We start from the raw sequence: 13,950 nt of genomic DNA, 5'->3' as shown, positions 1-13,950 counted from the left end.
CCTTTGTCTTGCTGACGTTGAAGGAGAGGTTGTTGTCCTGGTACCCCACCATCAGCTCCTTTGTCTTGCTGACGTTGAGGGAGAGGTTGTTGTCCTGGTACCTCACCATCAGCTCCTTTGTCTTGCTGACGTTGAAGGAGAGGTTGTTGTCCTGGTACCCCACCATCAGCTCCTTTGTCTTGCTGACGTTGAAGGAGAGGTTGTTGTCCTGGTACCCCACCATCAGCTCCTTTGTCTTGCTGACGTTGAAGGAGAGGTTGTTGTCCTGGTACCCCACCATCAGCTCCTTTGTCTTGCTGACGTTGAAGGAGAGGTTGTTGTCCTGGTACCCCACCATCAGCTCCTTTGTCTTGCTGACGTTGAAGGAGAGGTTGTTGTCCTGGTACCACCGAGCCAGGTCTCTGACCTCCTCCCTATAGACGGTCTCATCGTTGTCGGTTATCACTCCTACCACTTAATGATGGTGTTGGAGTCGTGCTTGGCTATGCAGTAGTGAGTGAACAGGGTGTTCAGCAGGGGACTAAGCCGCACCCCTGAGGGGACACAGTCAGAACCTGACTGTGTCTGTGCCTCTCAGGAAAATAACCTCACACTCAACGTCAACAAAACTAAGGAGATGATTGTGGACTTCAGGAAACAGCAGAGGGAACACCCCCCTATCCACACTGATGGAACAGTAGTGGAGAGGGTAGTAAGTTTTAAGTTCCTCGGCATACACATCACAGACAAACTGAATTGGTCCACACACACAGACAGCATTGTGAAGAAGGCGCAGCAGCGCCTCTTCAACCTCAGGAGGCTGAAGAAATTCGGCTTGTCACCAAAAGCACTCACAAACTTCTACAGATGCACAATCAAGAGCATCCTGTCGGGCTGTATCACCGCCTGGTACGGCAACTGCTCCGCCCACAACCGTAAGGCTCTCCAGAGGGTAGTGAGGTCTGCACAACGCATCACCGGGGGCAAACTACCTGCCCTCCAGGACACCTACACCACCGGATGTCACAGGAAGGCCATAAAGATCATCATGGACAACAACCACCCGAGCCACTGCCTGTTCACCCCGCTATCATCCAGAAGGCGAGGTCAGTACAGGTGCATCAAAGCTGGGACCGAGAGACGGAAAAACAGCTTCTATCTCAAGGCCATCAGACTGTTAAACAGCCACCACTAACATTGAGTGGCTGCTGCCAACACACTGACACTGACTCAACTCCAGCCACTTTAATAATGGGAATTGATGGGAAATGATGTAAAATATATCACTAGCCACTTTAAACAATGATACCTAATATAATGTTTACATACCCTACATTATTCATCTCATATGTCATCATATATGTATATACTGTACTCTATATCATCTACTGCATCTTTATGTAATACATGTATCACTAGCCACTTTAACTATGCCACTTTGTTTACATACTCATCTCATATGTATATACTGCACTCAATACCATCTACTGTATCTCGCCTATGCCGCTCTGTACCATCACTCACTCATATATCTTTATGTACATATTCTTTATCCCCTTACACTGGTGTCTATAATGTAGTAGTTTTGGAATTGTTAGCTAGATTACTTGTTGGTTATCACTGCATTGTCGGAACTAGAAGCACAAGCATTTCGCTACACTCGCATTAACATCTGCTAACCATGTGTATGTGACAAATAAAATTTGATTTGATTTGCTTACTACTGCCAGAGTAGCAGCACCTGATCCGTCCTGTATAGTACTGAGGAAGACGGAGAACCTGACCCACAACAAACAACACATATATTTCTCTGTTCCTCCTGAGGTCAATGGACTGCAGTGGAATTTTGTTTGTATGTGTCTCAAATGACTTTCCTCTCTGAGTTACAGGTGCAGGGTCTGGAGTGGAGGGTCTCTGTTAACCTCTTCTTCTCTCTGGGTTACAGGTGCAGGGTTTGGAGTGGAGGGTCTCTGTTAACCTCTTCTTCTCTCTGGGTTACAGGTGCAGGGTTTGGAGTGGAGGGTCTCTGTTAACCTCTTCTTCTCTCTGGGTTACAGGTGCAGGGTCTGGAGTGGAGGGTGTCTCTGTTAACCTCTTCTTCTCTCTGGGTTACAGGTGCAGGGTCTGGAGTGGAGGGTCTCTGTTAACCTCTTCTTCTCTCTGGGTTACAGGTGCAGGGTCTGGAGTGGAGGGTCTCTGTTAACCTCTTCTTCTCTCTGGGTTACAGGTGCAGGGTCTGGAGTGGAGGGTGTCTCTGTTAACCTCTTCTTCTCTCTGGGTTACAGGTGCAGGGTCTGGAGTGGAGGGTCTCTGTTAACCTCTTCTTCTCTCTGGGTTACAGGTGCAGGGTCTGGAGTGGAGGGTCTCTGTTAACTCTTCTTCTCTCTGTTACAGGTGCCTCTTCTTCTCTCTGGGTTACAGGTGCAGGGTCTGGAGTGGAGGGTGTCTCTGTTAACCTCTTCTTCTCTCTGGGTTACAGGTGCAGGGTCTGGAGTGGAGGGTCTCTGTTAACCTCTTCTTCTCTCTGGGTTACAGGTGCAGGGTCTGGAGTGGAGGGTGTCTCTGTTAACCTCTTCTTCTCTGGGTTACAGGTGCAGGGTCTGGAGTGGAGGGTCTCTGTTAACCTCTTCTTCTCTCTGGGTTACAGGTGCAGGGTTTGGAGTGGAGGGTCTCTGTTAACCTCTTCTTCTCTCTGGGTTACAGGTGCAGGGTCTGGAGTGGAGGGTGTCTCTGTTAACCTCTTCTTCTCTCTGGGTTACAGGTGCAGGGTCTGGAGTGGAGGGTCTCTGTTAACCTCTTCTTCTCTCTGGGTTACAGGTGCAGGGTCTGGAGTGGAGGGTGTCTCTGTTAACCTCTTCTTCTCTCTGGGTTACAGGTGCAGGGTCTGGAGTGCAGGGTGTCTCTGTTAACCTCTTCTTCTCTCTGGGTTACAGGTGCAGGGTCTGGAGTGGAGGGTCTCTGTTAACCTCTTCTTCTCTCTGGGTTACAGGTGCAGGGTCTGGAGTGGATGGTGTCTCTGTTAACCTCTTCTTCTCTCTGGGTTACAGGTGCAGGGTCTGGAGTGGAGGGTGTCTCTGTTAACCTCTTCTTCTCTGGGTTTTAGGTGCAGGGTCTGGAGTGGAGGGTGTCTCTGTTAACCTCTTCTTCTCTCTGGGTTACAGGTGCAGGGTCTGGAGTGGAGGGTCTCTGTTAACCTCTTCTTCTCTCTGGGTTACAGGTGCAGGGTCTGGAGTGGAGGGTGTCTCTGTTAACCTCTTCTTCTCTCTGGGTTACAGGTGCAGGGTCTGGAGTGGAGGGTGTCTCTGTTAACCTCTTCTTCTCTCTGGGTTTTAGTTGGAGGGTGTCTCTGTTAACCTCTTCTTCTCTCTGGGTTACAGGTGCAGGGTCTGGAGTGGAGGGTCTCTGTTAACCTCTTCTTCTCTCTGGGTTACAGGTGCAGGGTCTGGAGTGGAGGGTGTCTCTGTTAACCTCTTCTTCTCTCTGGGTTACAGGTGCAGGGTCTGGAGTGGAGGGTGTCTCTGTTAACCTCTTCTTCTCTCTGGGTTACAGGTGCAGGGTCTGGAGTGGAGGGTGTCTCTGTTAACCTCTTCTTCTCTCTGGGTTACAGGTGCAGGGTCTGGAGTGGAGGGTCTCTGTTAACCTCTTCTTCTCTCTGGGTTTCAGGTGCAGGGTCTGGAGTGGAGGGTGTCTCTGTTAACCTCTTCTTCTCTCTGGGTTTCAGGTGCAGGGTCTGGAGTGGAGGGTGTCTCTGTTAACCTCTTCTTCTCTCTGGGTTACAGGTGCAGGGTCTGGAGTGGAGGGTCTCTGTTAACCTCTTCTTCTCTCTGGGTTACAGGTGCAGGGTTTGGAGTGGAGGGTCTCTGTTAACCTCTTCTTCTCTCTGGGTTACAGGTGCAGGGTCTGGAGTGGAGGGTGTCTCTGTTAACCTCTTCTTCTCTCTGGGTTACAGGTGCAGGGTCTGGAGTGGAGGGTCTCTGTTAACCTCTTCTTCTCTGGGTTACAGGTGCAGGGTTTGGAGTGGAGGGTCTCTGTTAACCTCTTCTTCTCTCTCTGGGTTACAGGTGCAGGGTCTGGAGTGGAGGGTGTCTCTGTTAACCTCTTCTTCTCTCTGGGTTACAGGTGCAGGGTCTGGAGTGGAGGGTCTCTGTTAACCTCTTCTTCTCTCTGGGTTACAGGTGCAGGGTCTGGAGTGGAGGGTCTCTGTTAACCTCTTCTTCTCTCTGGGTTACAGGTGCAGGGTTTGGAGTGGAGGGTCTCTGTTAACCTCTTCTTCTCTCTGGGTTACAGGTGCAGGGTCTGGAGTGGAGGGTGTCTCTGTTAACCTCTTCTTCTCTCTGGGTTTCAGGTGCAGGGTCTGGAGTGGAGGGTGTCTCTGTTAACCTCTTCTTCTCTCTGGGTTACAGGTGCAGGGTCTGGAGTGGAGGGTCTCTGTTAACCTCTTCTTCTCTCTGGGTTACAGGTGCAGGGTTTGGAGTGGAGGGTCTCTGTTAACCTCTTCTTCTCTCTGGGTTACAGGTGCAGGGTCTGGAGTGGAGGGTGTCTCTGTTAACCTCTTCTTCTCTCTGGGTTACAGGTGCAGGGTCTGGAGTGGAGGGTCTCTGTTAACCTCTTCTTCTCTGGGTTACAGGTGCAGGGTTTGGAGTGGAGGGTCTCTGTTAACCTCTTCTTCTCTCTGGGTTACAGGTGCAGGGTCTGGAGTGGAGGGTGTCTCTGTTAACCTCTTCTTCTCTCTGGGTTACAGGTGCAGGGTCTGGAGTGGAGGGTCTCTGTTAACCTCTTCTTCTCTCTGGGTTACAGGTGCAGGGTCTGGAGTGGAGGGTCTCTGTTAACCTCTTCTTCTCTCTGGGTTACAGGTGCAGGGTTTGGAGTGGAGGGTCTCTGTTAACCTCTTCTTCTCTCTGGGTTACAGGTGCAGGGTCTGGAGTGGAGGGTGTCTCTGTTAACCTCTTCTTCTCTCTGGGTTACAGGTGCAGGGTCTGGAGTGGAGGGTCTCTGTTAACCTCTTCTTCTCTCTGGGTTACAGGTGCAGGGTCTGGAGTGGAGGGTGTCTCTGTTAACCTCTTCTTCTCTCTGGGTTACAGGTGCAGGGTCTGGAGTGCAGGGTGTCTCTGTTAACCTCTTCTTCTCTCTGGGTTACAGGTGCAGGGTCTGGAGTGGAGGGTCTCTGTTAACCTCTTCTTCTCTCTGGGTTACAGGTGCAGGGTCTGGAGTGGATGGTGTCTCTGTTAACCTCTTCTTCTCTCTGGGTTACAGGTGCAGGGTCTGGAGTGGAGGGTGTCTCTGTTAACCTCTTCTTCTCTGGGTTTTAGGTGCAGGGTCTGGAGTGGAGGGTGTCTCTGTTAACCTCTTCTTCTCTCTGGGTTACAGGTGCAGGGTCTGGAGTGGAGGGTCTCTGTTAACCTCTTCTTCTCTCTGGGTTACAGGTGCAGGGTCTGGAGTGGAGGGTGTCTCTGTTAACCTCTTCTTCTCTCTGGGTTACAGGTGCAGGGTCTGGAGTGGAGGGTGTCTCTGTTAACTCTTCTTCTCTCTGGGTTTTAGTTGGAGGGTGTCTCTGTTAACCTTTCTTCTCTCTGGGTTACAGGTGCAGGGTCTGGAGTGGAGGGTCTCTGTTAACCTCTTCTTCTCTCTGGGTTACAGGTGCAGGGTCTGGAGTGGAGGGTGTCTCTGTTAACCTCTTCTTCTCTCTGGGTTACAGGTGCAGGGTCTGGAGTGGAGGGTGTCTCTGTTAACCTCTTCTTCTCTCTGGGTTACAGGTGCAGGGTCTGGAGTGGAGGGTGTCTCTGTTAACCTCTTCTTCTCTCTGGGTTACAGGTGCAGGGTCTGGAGTGGAGGGTCTCTGTTAACCTCTTCTTCTCTCTGGGTTTCAGGTGCAGGGTCTGGAGTGGAGGGTGTCTCTGTTAACCTCTTCTTCTCTCTGGGTTTCAGGTGCAGGGTCTGGAGTGGAGGGTGTCTCTGTTAACCTCTTCTTCTCTCTGGGTTACAGGTGCAGGGTCTGGAGTGGAGGGTCTCTGTTAACCTCTTCTTCTCTCTGGGTTACAGGTGCAGGGTTTGGAGTGGAGGGTCTCTGTTAACCTCTTCTTCTCTCTGGGTTACAGGTGCAGGGTCTGGAGTGGAGGGTGTCTCTGTTAACCTCTTCTTCTCTCTGGGTTACAGGTGCAGGGTCTGGAGTGGAGGGTCTCTGTTAACCTCTTCTTCTCTGGGTTACAGGTGCAGGGTTTGGAGTGGAGGGTCTCTGTTAACCTCTTCTTCTCTCTGGGTTACAGGTGCAGGGTCTGGAGTGGAGGGTGTCTCTGTTAACCTCTTCCTCTTCTTCTCTGGGTTACAGGTGCAGGGTCTGGAGTGGAGGGTCTCTGTTAACCTCTTCTTCTCTCTGGGTTACAGGTGCAGGGTCTGGAGTGGAGGGTCTCTGTTAACCTCTTCTTCTCTCTGGGTTACAGGTGCAGGGTCTGGAGTGGAGGGTCTCTGTTAACCTCTTCTTCTCTCTGGGTTACAGGTGCAGGGTCTGGAGTGGAGGTGTCTCTGTTAACCTCTTCTTCTCTCTGGGTTACAGGTGCAGGGTCTGGAGTGGAGGGTGTCTCTGTTAACCTCTTCTTCTCTCTGGGTTACAGGTGCAGGGTCTGGAGTGGAGGGTGTCTCTGTTAACCTCTTCTTCTCTCTGGGTTACAGGTGCAGGGTCTGGAGTGGAGGGTCTCTGTTAACCTCTTCTTCTCTCTGGGTTACAGGTGCAGGGTCTGGAGTGGAGGGTGTCTCTGTTAACCTCTTCTTCTCTCTGGGTTACAGGTGCAGGGTCTGGAGTGGAGGGTGTCTCTGTTAACCTCTTCTTCTCTCTGGGTTACAGGTGCAGGGTCTGGAGTGGAGTGGAGGGTCTCTGTTAACCTCTTCTTCTCTCTGGGTTACAGGTGCAGGGTCTGGAGTGGAGGTGTCTCTGTTAACCTCTTCTTCTCTCTGGGTTACAGGTGCAGGGTCTGGAGTGGAGGGTGTCTCTGTTAACCTCTTCTTCTCTCTGGGTTACAGGTGCAGGGTCTGGAGTGGAGGGTGTCTCTGTTAACCTCTTCTTCTCTCTGGGTTTTAGGTGCAGGGTCTGGAGTGGAGGGTCTCTGTTAACCTCTTCTTCTCTCTGGGTTACAGGTGCAGGGTCTGGAGTGGAGGGTCTCTGTTAACCTCTTCTTCTCTCTGGGTTACAGGTGCAGGGTCTGGAGTGGAGGGTGTCTCTGTTAACCTCTTCTTCTCTCTGGGTTACAGGTGCAGGGTCTGGAGTGGAGGGTGTCTCTGTTAACCTCTTCTTCTCTCTGGGTTACAGGTGCAGGGTCTGGAGTGGAGGGTGTCTCTGTTAACCTCTTCTTCTCTCTGGGTTACAGGTGCAGGGTCTGGAGTGGAGGGTCTCTGTTAACCTCTTCTTCTCTCTGGGTTTCAGGTGCAGGGTCTGGAGTGGAGGGTGTCTCTGTTAACCTCTTCTTCTCTCTGGGTTTCAGGTGCAGGGTCTGGAGTGGAGGGTGTCTCTGTTAACCTCTTCTTCTCTCTGGGTTACAGGTGCAGGGTCTGGAGTGGAGGGTGTCTCTGTTAACCTCTTCTTCTCTCTGGGTTTTAGTTGGAGGGTGTCTCTGTTAACCTCTTCTTCTCTCTGGGTTACAGATGCAGGGTCTGGAGTAGATGGTGTCTCTGTTAACCTCTTCTCTCTGTGTTTTAGTTGGAGGGTCTGGAGTGGAGGGTGTCTCTGTTAACCTCTTCTTCTCTCTGGGTTACAGGTGCAGGGTCTGGAGTAGATGGTGTCTCTGTTAACCTCTTCTCTCTGGGTTTTAGGTGCAGGGTCTGGAGTGGATGGTGTCTCTGTACAACAATAATCTGAATGGTATCCTGGCTGATGAGATGGGGCTAGGCAAGACCATCCAGACCATCGCCCTCATTACATACCTCATGGAACACAAGAGACTCAACGGACCCTACCTCATCATCGTTCCACTATCGTATGTTACCTCCTTATTATAACCCTGCCCACTAACCCCTGACCCTACCTCATCATCATTCCTCTATCGTATGTTACCTCCTTATTATAACCCTGCCCACTAACCCCTGACCCTACCTCATCATCGTTCCACTATCGTATGTTACCTCCTTATTATAACCCTGCCCACTAACCCCTGACCCTACCTCATCATCATTCCACTATCGTATGTTACCTCCTTATTATAACCCTGCCCACTAACCCCTGACCCTACCTCACCATCATATGTTTCCTCCTTATTATAACCCTGCCCACTAACCCCTGACCCTACCTCATCATCATTCCACTATCTGTTACCTCCTTATTATAACCCTGCCCACTAACCCCTGACCCTACCTCACCATCATATGTTTCCTCCTTATTATAACCCTGCCCACTAACCCCCTGACCCTGCCTCATCATCATTCCACTATCGTATGTTACCTCCTTATTATAACCCTGCCCACTAACCCCTGACCCTACCTCACCATCATATGTTACCTCCTTATTATGGCTTGGGGGTAGAAGCTGTTCAGCAGTCTAATGGCTTGGGGGTAGAAGCTGTTCAGCAGTCTAATGGCTTGTGGGGTAGAAGCTGTTCAGCAGTCTAATGGCTTGGGGGTGGAAGCTGTTCAGCAGTCTAATGGCTTGGGGGTGGAAGCTGTTAACCTCTTGGGTAGGGGGCAGTATTTTCACGTCCGGATGAGCTCCGTTCGAGTTTATCCTACCAACGGGACATTAAAAACTGTAATATCTTATGTTTCACAGAGTCGTGGCTGAACGTCAACACTGATAATATACAGTTGGCTGGGTTTTCCCTACATCGGCAGGACAGTACAGTTTTGTTCAGTAAGACGAGGGTCTGGGTGTGTGATGTCTAATATTAATTCTTTGGGGTAGGGGGCAGTATTTTGACGTCCGGATGAAAAGCGGGCCCAATGTAAACTGCCTGTTACTCAGGCCCCAGAAACTAGGATATGCATATAATTGGTAGATTTGGACAGAAAACACTCTAAAGTTTCTAAAACGGTTAAAATAATGTGTGTGAGTATAACGGAACCGATATGGCAGGCGAAACCCCGAGGACAAACCATCCCCCCCCCAAAAAAATAAATTCAGCCTACAATTATTTTCAATGGCTGTCACTTTGATTATAAGGCAAAGTCCTCCCAGATTGCAGTTCCTAGGGCTTCCACTAGATGTCAACAGTCTTAAGAAAGAGTTTCAGGCTGGTTTTTGGAAAAATTAGCCAGAAATTGTAGTTTTTCTAGGTGGCTCCCATTTTGGCTGTAGTGTTTCCAAGCACATGGAAGAGAGGCCGTTCTTTGGTATTTTTCTCCGGTAAAGACAATAACGATTCTCCGTCTTAAATTGTATCATTTATTTACGTATTAGGGTACCTAAGGTTTGATTATAAACATTGTATGACTTGTTTGGATAAGTTTATTAGTAACGTTTGGGATTCATTTGGTATGCATTTTGATGGAGGGAAACTGGGTGGATTATTGTCCAAGTCCCACATGTAAAACAACAGAACTAGTAGAGAGTAGACGAGTCAGTCCGCAGCACCGTTGGATTCCCCTCGTGTAAAACAACAGAACTAGTAGAGAGTAGACGAGTCAGTCCGCAGCACCATTGGATTCCCCTCGTGTAAAACATGAGCTAAGTTGTTCCTACATTTCAGAGTGTCTCTGATCTCTCTGTCCTCCAGGACTCTGTCCAACTGGGTCTATGAGCTGGATAAATGGTCTCCGTCCGTTGTGAAGATTTCCTACAAGGTGAGAGTCATCATTTTCCTTTTCATCAGTCCTTTCTTCTTCCCCTCCACGGGTAGCGTACTCTGGGTGCATCCCAAGAATATCTCCTTTCACCTGAAGTGTGCGCTCGTTCATTAGCCTATGTCTTCTGTCTGACTTTCCTGTGTTACAGGGGACCCCTGCTATGAGACGAGGCCTGGTGGCTCAGCTCCGCAGCGGGAAGTTCAATGTCCTCCTCACCACCTACGAGTACATAATTAAGGACAAACAGATCCTGGCCAAGGTATCCATTCCTTCTTCCCCTCACACCCCTCCTTCCTTCACTTTCCTCTCTCCCTCCCCCTAAGGTAGGACAGAAATACTCTCCTCCTCCCTAACCCTCTACATGTTACTCTACTGCAGGGTCAGGTCCTCCTCCTCCTCCCTAACCCTCTACATGTGACTCTACTGCAGGGTCAGGTCCTCCTCCTCCCTAACCATCTACATGTGACTCTACTGCAGGGTCAGGTCCTCCCCCCTAACCCTCTACATGTGACTCTACAGCAGGGGCAGGTCCTCCTCCTCCTCCTCCCTAACCCTCTACATGTTACTCTACTGCAGGGTCAGGTCCCCCTCCTCCCTAACCCTCTACATGTGACTCTACAGCAGGGTCAGGTCCTCCTCCTCCCGAACCCTCTACATGTTACTCTACAGCAGGGTCAGGTCCTCCTCCCTAACCCTCTACATGTGACTCTACTGCAGGGTCAGGTCCTCCTCCCTAAACCTCTACATGTGACTCTAATGCAGGGTCAGGTCCTCCTCCTCCTCCCTAACCCTCTACATGTGACTCTACTGCAGGGTCAGGTCCTCCTCCTCCTCCCTAACCCTCTACATGTGACTCTACTGCAGGGTCAGGTCCTCCTCCTCCCCCTAACCCTCTACATGTGACTCTACTGCAGGGTCAGGTCCTCCTCCTCCTCCCTAACCCTCTACATGTGACTCTACTGCAGGGTCAGGTCTTCCCCCTCCTCCCTAACCCTCTACATGTTACTCTACTGCAGGGTCAGGTCCTCCTCCTCCTCCCTCCCTAACCCCTCTACATGTGACTCTACAGCAGGGGCAGGTCCTCCTCCTCCCTAACCCTCTACATGTTACTCTACTGCAGGGTCAGGTCCTCCTCCTCCCCCCTAACCCTCTACATGTGACTCTACAGCAGGGGCATGTCCTCCTCCTCCTCCTCCCTAACCCTCTACATGTTACTCTACAGCAGGGTCAGGTCCTCCTCCTCCCCCTAACCCTCTACATGTTACTCTACAGCAGGGTCAGGTGCTTAACCAAAAGCCACTGATGCAATAAAACCCATTTTCTTTTCTCTTCTATCCCCTATACACACACTCCATCCCCACTCCCCAGATCCGTTGGAAGTACATGATTGTTGATGAGGGTCACCGTATGAAGAACCACCATTGTAAGCTGACCCAGGTGTTGAATACCCATTACGTAGCCCCACGGCGCCTCCTCCTGACGGGCACACCACTGCAGAACAAGCTCCCTGAGCTCTGGGCCCTGCTCAACTTCCTGCTGCCGACCATCTTCAAGTCATGCAACACTTTCGAGCAGTGGTTCAATGCCCCCTTTGCCATGACCGGGGAGAGGGTGAGTGGCAAATGCATATCTAATTTACAAGGTCAAGTTAGGTGACAAACACGGTCCAAAACATACATAAAAATGCATCAATATCCTAGGCAGATAGGGTAAGGGTTATATCCCAGACAGATAGGGATAGGGTAAGGGTTATATCCTAGACAGATAGGGTAAGGGTTATATCCTAGCCAGATAGGGTTAGGGTAAAGGTTATATCCCAGACAGATAGGGATAGGGTAAGGGTTATATCCTAACCAGATAGGGTTAGGGTAAAGGTTATATCCTAGCTAGTTAGGGTTATATCCTAGCCAGATAGGGTAAGGGTTATATCCTAGCCAGATAGGGATAGGGTAAGGGTTATATCCTAGACAGATAGGGATAGGGTAAGGGTTATATCCTAGCCAGATAGGGTTATATCCTAGCCAGATAGGGTTATATCCTAGCCAGATAGGGTTATATCCTAGCCAGATAGGGTTATATCCTAGCCAGATAGGGTTATATCCTAGCCAGATAGGGTTATATCCTAGCCAGATAGGGTTATATCCTAGCCAGATAGGGTTATATCCTAGCCAGATTTATATCCTAGCCAGATAGGGTTATATCCTAGCCAGATAGGGTTATATCCTAGCCAGATAGGGTTATATCCTAGCCAGATAGGGTTATATCCTAGCCAGATAGGGTTATATCCTAGCCAGATAGGGTTATATCCTAGCCAGATAGGGTTATATCCTAGCCAGATCGGGTAAAAGTTATAACTGCATGACCAGTTCTCTTTCTAAATCTCTATCAATTGAAGATTTGACTGAATGACAAAAAAGGTGCAAACTGCAATATAATGTGAATAGTGATCACCATGTGAATAACTATGGTGATCACTATTCACATATTATTATCTATAGTTATTCACATGGTGATCACTATTCACATATTATCTAGAGTTATTCACATGGTGATCACTATTCACATATTATATAGAGTTATTCACATGGTGATCACTATTCACATATTATTGTCTAGAGTTATTCACATGGTGATCACTATTCACATATTATCTAGAGTTATTCACATGGTGATCACTATTCACATATTATCTAGAGTTATTCATATGGTGATCACTATTCACATATTATATAGAGTTATTCACATGGTGATCACTATTCACATATTATATAGAGTTATTCACATGGTGATCACTATTCACATATTATTATCTATAGTTATTCACATGGTGATCACTATTCACATATTATCTAGACTACACTGGATTAACTAAACAAGTAACTACACTAGAGTACCTACACTAGTAACTACACTAGTAACTACACTAGAGTACCTACACTAGTACCTACACTAGTACCTACACTAGTACCTACACTAGTACCTACACTAGTACCTACACTAGTACCTACACTAGTAACTACACTAGTAACTACACTAGTAACTACACTAGTGTAACTACACTAGAGTAACTACACAAGTAACTACACTAGAGTAACTACACTAGAGTAACTGCACAAGGGTAACTATACTAGAGTAACTACACTAGTAACTACACTAGAGTAACTGCACTAGAGTAACTACACTAGTAACTACACTAGTAACTACCCTAGTAACTACACTAGAGTAACTACACTGGAGTAACTACACTAGTAACTAGCTTGTTAGTAGATTAAGTTAATGGAGGACCCTGATTGATCCCCAGGTGGACTTGAATGAGGAAGAGACAATCCTGATTATCCGCCGTCTCCACAAGGTGCTCCGCCCCTTCCTGCTCAGACGACTCAAGAAGGAGGTGGAGTCCCAGCTTCCAGAGAAGGTGAGAGGGCGTATACTATAGAAACGTTACAGTATGTAAACCACAGATACTTGGTACTGAATGATACTTGATGTAAACAAACCACAGATACTTGATGTTGTAGGTGGAGTATGTCATCAAGTGTGATATGTCGGCCATCCAGAGGGTTCTGTACCGTCACATGCAGGGCAGAGGAATCCTCCTCACCGATGGATCAGAGAAAGACAAGAAGGTAGGAAGCAGAGATCCTGTTACGGTCAGTTCTCTTTCTAACTATTGACCCTGATCAAGCAGCTCAGATATGTGACATTGTTATTGTGGTCCTCAGGGTAAAGGAGGAGCAAAGACCCTGATGAACACCATCATGCAGCTGAAGAAGATCTGCAACCACCCCTACATGTTCCCACACATTGAGGTATGTTACATGTTCCCACACATTGAGGTACGTTACGTTTCCTCACATTGAGGTATGTTAGTTCTAGAACCACCCCTGCATGTTCCCACACATTGAGGTCTGTTACATGTTCCCACACATTGAGGTATGTTACATTTTCCCACACATTGAGGTACGTTACGTTTCCTCACATTGAGGTATGTTAGTTCTAGAACCACCCCTACATTTTCCCACACATTGAGGTACATTACATGTTCCCACACATTGAGGTACGTTACATGTTCCCACACATTGAGGTATGTTACATTTTCCCACACATTGAGGTCTGTTACATGTTCCCACACATTGAGGTATGTTACATTTTCCCACACATTGAGGTCTGTTACATGTTCCCACACATTGAGGTACGTTACATGTTCCC

General features: G+C 48.7%; 1 protein-coding gene across 12 annotated transcripts in view; it reads left to right on the top strand.

Annotated features, from left to right (window-relative positions):
- The window catches only part of smarca2 (SWI/SNF related, matrix associated, actin dependent regulator of chromatin, subfamily a, member 2), a 123,339-nt gene that overhangs the window by 51,059 nt on the left and 58,330 nt on the right, over window positions 1-13,950 (top strand). For all 12 annotated transcript variants that reach the window (XM_046351546.1, XM_046351547.1, XM_046351545.1 and 9 more), the window contains 7 exons: window positions 7,780-7,943; window positions 9,672-9,738; window positions 9,890-10,000; window positions 11,110-11,352; window positions 13,043-13,156; window positions 13,260-13,367; window positions 13,464-13,550. In XM_046351546.1, coding sequence (XP_046207502.1) covers window positions 7,780-7,943; window positions 9,672-9,738; window positions 9,890-10,000; window positions 11,110-11,352; window positions 13,043-13,156; window positions 13,260-13,367; window positions 13,464-13,550 — 894 coding nt within the window. The remainder of the gene's footprint in view (window positions 1-7,779; window positions 7,944-9,671; window positions 9,739-9,889; window positions 10,001-11,109; window positions 11,353-13,042; window positions 13,157-13,259; window positions 13,368-13,463; window positions 13,551-13,950) is intronic.

The sequence above is a fragment of the Oncorhynchus gorbuscha genome, linkage group LG05 (genome assembly GCF_021184085.1).
Source record: "Oncorhynchus gorbuscha isolate QuinsamMale2020 ecotype Even-year linkage group LG05, OgorEven_v1.0, whole genome shotgun sequence".
Classification (NCBI taxonomy): Eukaryota; Metazoa; Chordata; class Actinopteri; order Salmoniformes; family Salmonidae; genus Oncorhynchus; species Oncorhynchus gorbuscha.
This window is presented reverse-complemented; position numbering and strand designations above follow the sequence as displayed.